General features: G+C 28.6%; 1 protein-coding gene across 1 annotated transcript in view; it reads right to left on the bottom strand.

Annotated features, from left to right (window-relative positions):
* The window catches only part of LOC111621690 (ERI1 exoribonuclease 3-like), a 31168-nt gene that overhangs the window by 24586 nt on the left and 969 nt on the right, over positions 1–5613 (bottom strand). The window contains exon 3 of the mRNA XM_023363937.1: positions 851–967. Within this exon, the coding sequence (XP_023219705.1) occupies positions 851–967 (117 nt within the window). The remainder of the gene's footprint in view (positions 1–850; positions 968–5613) is intronic.

Below are 5613 nucleotides of genomic sequence, written 5' to 3' on the forward strand. Positions count from 1 at the left end.
ATTGGTCCAGATTTGACCAATCCTGTTGTGACACAAGTTGGCAATGACATTTTACCGCATTTTACGAGTCTCTTTTAGCGTCTTTATACAAATATGGTTGCAATTTTTTCGCTGCGATATACGAATCTGCATTATATGAACCCGCGTTATAGGGGGGTCTACTGTACTATGTATAGTACAGTACATTATATAAATATCACATAAATATATAAATATTTTTTATAGTTTTTTCAATTTCTGTTAAAACATATGAATGTTTAATTAAAAATTATTTTAAATAAAAAATTCAACTATGTAGATCATAATTTACAAGCTTTCAGAATGCAATATAAACAATTTATGAAATAAAACAATTCTAGCAAATTCTTATTCTCTATTATATAATTACGAGTTTGTAATACTACAATTTATGAGATATATAATAAATTTAATTTTATAGATGGATTTTATATATACAGTAGAGCATCAATTATCTGAATCAATTGGAGACTGGGGTTGTTTGGAAAATCGATCTTTTGGATAACCGATTATGTATGAAAAACTATATTAACCTATCCCATGTTGAAATTCGTTCAAATCCTGGCATGTCCTTAAGTACCAGTGCTGCCAACTAAAACATGCACACCAACAAAAATAATATTGGAGTAGTCCAAGACATAGCCAAAGATTGCAGAGTCACAGCACTAGTGGAAATTTAAATTTGCTGACTGGAAAGCTTTCGGTTAATTGGCGTTTTGGTTGATCAATATTCAGATAATTGATGCTCTACTGTATATGCATCCATGCTAAAAACAAAATAATACATTAATGGAGAATAGAATAGAGATCTTTCTATTATTTTATTACTTACTTCAATGCAAAATGGATGCAATTCCTTATGTACAACAGGCTGAACATATTCATGGAATACCGACTGAATTTCAAAGTTTTTTCCATCTACTTTCAAAACAGGAAACTCAATAATTTCCTGAAAAAAACATATTGTTATTTTAGATTGTAATTTTTATAATTTTAATCAATTAAAGCAATAGTATAATTAACATTTTACTTCAATCAGTATTATTATTAATATATTAATAAAACAATTTAAATTATCATAAAATGGGAAAATTAACTCAATACATTTTGTAACTAAATGTAAACCTATTCTTATTCATAACAATGCCACCTGGAAATAGAAGGCAGAGATTTAACTTAACATATGCTGAATCTCTAAGTCAACTATAGGAAATAAATTAATGTAAGTTATATATTAATTATATTGTTTAAACTTTGTTAAAATATTGTCTTATTAAATACAGTAGATCCCCCTATAAAACCGTTTCCTATAGTTATGATTCCTATAAAAATTGTGGCAGTATCCGTAAACAACNTTTTTAACTTAAAAAAAAGAAAAAAAAACTGAATAAGCTGCATTAATAAATATGTACATTTGTACAAGGTTTCATATTTGCATTTAGATAGAGTCTAGTCTATTAACGAAGTTTTAATCGGTTATTTCTCTGTGTTAACAGGCAGCTTCTTTCATCACTGTCTGTCTGCATCGGACAAACGTTGATGTCAATGTCCTGCATGTTTTCAACGACATATATCTTCGATATCCATTTTAGAATCAATCTCGTACCATATTTTATTTCAAATTCTTGGATTTATTTATGAATAGAATCTACATCTTCCTACAATTTGCAAATTATGTGTTTGATATAAAAACATTTGATCTTAATCTGGAAATGATTAAATTTTACTTTTATATTATATTCATCTTACCAATTTTAGATCATTTTTAATGATTTTATGTAAATAAAAGATTATGTGTCCTTGTTTGAAGGTTGTATTTATCTACAGATTAATAATCATTCATATCAAGTGGATACGTTTTTATCTATTAACTAATTTTGATTTTTAAAGAAGTTTTTCTTCTTTTTTTTTTTGCATAAATGAATAATTAAGTTGAAAATTTTATTCTTGAGTAAATATGAATTTATATAGACTTTCTTTAATTTAAAAAAGCATGAAAAAATAAATAAATAATCATATAAATTCAATTTGATAAACGTAAACACAGATCTGGATCAATACATTTTATCAGTTGAAGAGTAGTTCTATCTTCAGTTGAAAATAAAAAAAAATTGATAAAATGTTTAAATATTTTGCCTTTTTAATGCCGACATTTATAATGATATCGTATAGATAAATTCTTTTTTTTTCATTATAAAAGATCATTTTTACCTTTCTTCAGTGGTAGTTGTTCAGAGGTTTGATTGTGTGTATTTATTAAAATTTCCAAAATAAAATTCAAATTTAAAATTTTGTTTTTTAAACTATATATATAAATATTTTGATTAATTTTAAATATTGACAAGGTTTATATTTAACTAAACATAAAAACTGTATTTATTTCTTTAATGTTTTTATTGCTTTATAAACATACCAAATAACTTACAAGCAATATTTATTAGTATCTGCACGTGTTTATAAGCAATAAAAACTATAAAAGAAGTAATATTATTAGTTTGCTAGGATATAAGACGCCAGTAAAATTAATTCCAGAAAAAATATTTTAAATTTATTTATATTTAATAAATTCTTATATATTTAAAAATACCTTCATCAAATTTTTTAATATATGCTATCAAAACAGTAGTTTATAATTCATTCAAACCATTAAAATAATTATAAATCCGTATAATAAATATATTTGTTGTCGGATATACTGTATAATGATTTATTCTTTAAAAATCGATTTTAAATTTAAGATAAATTACATTAACGTATCCAAACCGAATTACCTAATTACTCTAATGGAAGGCAATACACATAACTTTAAACGAAGGCAGAGAAGTCGAAATCGATGATGACACGAAGCTACTCATAACATAAATGTTTACAGATGTGTGGCTAATCTATACGGTCATATTTGCGAAAAATATAGAATCGAATGAGAATAGAGTTGTCTAGGTTTTTCATAAGTAGAATAAAAATAGCAAAGTCTTCTTTGTTGATATCTTACAAGTTATTTTTGTTGGTATTGATGATAGAACTCCAACAATGACTACGTTCACAGGTACTATTGGATTTATCAAAAGTCTATTTTTATAAAAGTCTCCGAGCGAATTGAGATTACCCTGGTGTATTTCTAAATTGACAAAATATTGGAAATTTCGGCCATTGCCTTTCTATAACATTGCTTTCTTTGATACAATCAATCCTTCAGGTATTACATCGACTAACCCCTAACAACCATTAAATATTAGGACGTCAAAATGACTTCAGATAAGAAATTTTAGTCGAAAATAATTAATATATATATTTTTTATCCAATATGAATTTGTTTAATTAATCCTAAAGTAGTAAAAAAAAGTTGTTAAACAGTTTTTATTTAAAAATTTCTATGAATTAGAAGTATTTACATATTAAAAGATCCTGCATGAATTAATTTTTTTTACTATTTTAGTATATAAATACTTCCTGTTATAATGTTATTATCTCTGAATTGATAATAATTAAATTGGTTATAAATTATCCATAGAGAACAAAATCAAATTATATGAATATTTAATCGTATTTATACATCTGAGGCTTGAAAGAACCATTGATGTGCCAGAGTCGATCCAAGTTGAGAGGCAGAGATTAACATACGCGCGGCATTCCGCCCATCTAAAGACTCATACAGTACTGGAATAGTTTTGCTGAGTCCAGTAATTATCACAAAATGTAGAATACTATATGGACAATTACTTCATTCACATAGAATTCATAGAAACTGCTAGATTTGATTCCATGCTTCCTAGTGTGATAAGCAGGAGTAAAGCTGCCATACGGCCGACATGCGCTATGGATATTATGAGTCTGCTTGTTCTTTATAAGGAATTAACTAGAATTAATAAGAAATGGAAAATAAAATTCTTATTTGACTACCGTGAAAAATCGCGAAGTTTCGAAACATTCCAATCCGGATTCCTTATGACAAATCAAAACGAAGATATTTCAATTAGATAAAGATGATGTAAGTTATAATCAGGTTTTGATCATCGTACGATTGACCAACATCATAAACATTTTGTCATGATTCATTCAGACTTTATTCGATTGTTTAAAAAAGCCTCAGCCAATGTGATCCCTGTATTATTTGGTTTCGGCTTTCCTACATACATCCTAAGCTATGCGTTATGCCACCCATATAAGGCAATTAAACATTGGAAGTATAACTTCATAAGAANTGTGATATTTCTATGAGAATAAAGAAAACATTCTGTAATATATTTATAATGTTTGCAAACATGTAGTAATTCTTGTAAAGGTAAGAGGTCCTCTTTATAATATTAGTATAGATTAACACCAATGCAAAGTTTTTTGGATTTTTGTATAGTTTCCTCTTCAAACTTGTATTTTCTAATTTATTTTCAGCTGGACAGTTGTTTTCATCAATTAGTACTATAAAATCATGGAATAATAACATGAGAGAATGGCCACCTTCAGAATATCCAGCTACATTTGAATAGCTTACCTTATTAAAAGTAAAACTTATGATTATCGAGAAATGATTAATTATAGGAGTTTTGACTCTTATAATTATTTTTCAAGTGGTAAAGTAGGGGAAATTTTAATTTATAAATTGTCACAAAACATTTGTGTCCTTAAGACAAAGGTAAAGCCATCACAAATCTTATTTGCAAGTAATCATTGACTGCATTCAGCAGACTCAACAGTTCAGATCTGTTGGGTATTTTTCTGCTGAACGCCCTGTACAGTAGCACTGTTTCAGAACATGTTTGGCATTTTCACGTCACATTTAGTAGCATCTTTCATTTAAGCTATCTATCGTTAACTGCAATTGATCAACGATGGCTGCTTCCTGTTCCAACACATACATCACTCATCATTCGGCAGATGTAACTACATAACAGCTACCAATTGAAATACATTTGCTCAGTTACAACTGTTGATCCTGCTGAATGCAGCAATTTTGTATGGACTTGTGTGTCTAATGATAGCAAAGCTATATGTGTAGCTGGATGTACAGTACATGCATGGCTGGTTACCCATTCTCTTCTTAAATTTTCACTATGTGGAAATGAATGTAACAAATGGTTGAATACACAAACAATTCTGATGCATCATGTCTTTATGTGTATCGCATATAGCTTCAAACCACCTATAAAGACCTTCCTGGCTATTATGGCAACCAACCACTGCACAATATCTACCTGAACTGACTTTATAAGATATGTTGCCAATAAAAAACTAAAAATTGCAGAAGTACAAAGTAGACCGATTTCGGAGGCTACATGTTGTGAAAGATCACACGTAGGCCTAGCGGTACGGTTCCTTTGACATTTTTGCTCATACGAGTATGCTCTACAGCAGTGTTTCGCAACAGGGGCAATTTTCCATGTTGAGGGGGCGATTAGTAACAATTTATATTTTGGGGGGCGAAAAACAATTTTCTGGGCGATATAGTAAAACATTATATTAAGAATAATTAGATATTTTATTCGTTATATCGTACAATAATTAAACAAATAACATTATACTAGTCACTAGTCTATTCAATGCAGTACGAATTTGGCGTTAGCCTTGGCCCTCGGCATCGGAATTTTGAAGTGAAGGGGG

The sequence above is a fragment of the Centruroides sculpturatus genome, unplaced genomic scaffold, assembly GCF_000671375.1.
Source record: "Centruroides sculpturatus isolate CEXI.00-Female unplaced genomic scaffold, Cexi_2.0 scaffold29, whole genome shotgun sequence".
NCBI lineage: Eukaryota > Metazoa > Arthropoda > Arachnida > Scorpiones > Buthidae > Centruroides > Centruroides sculpturatus.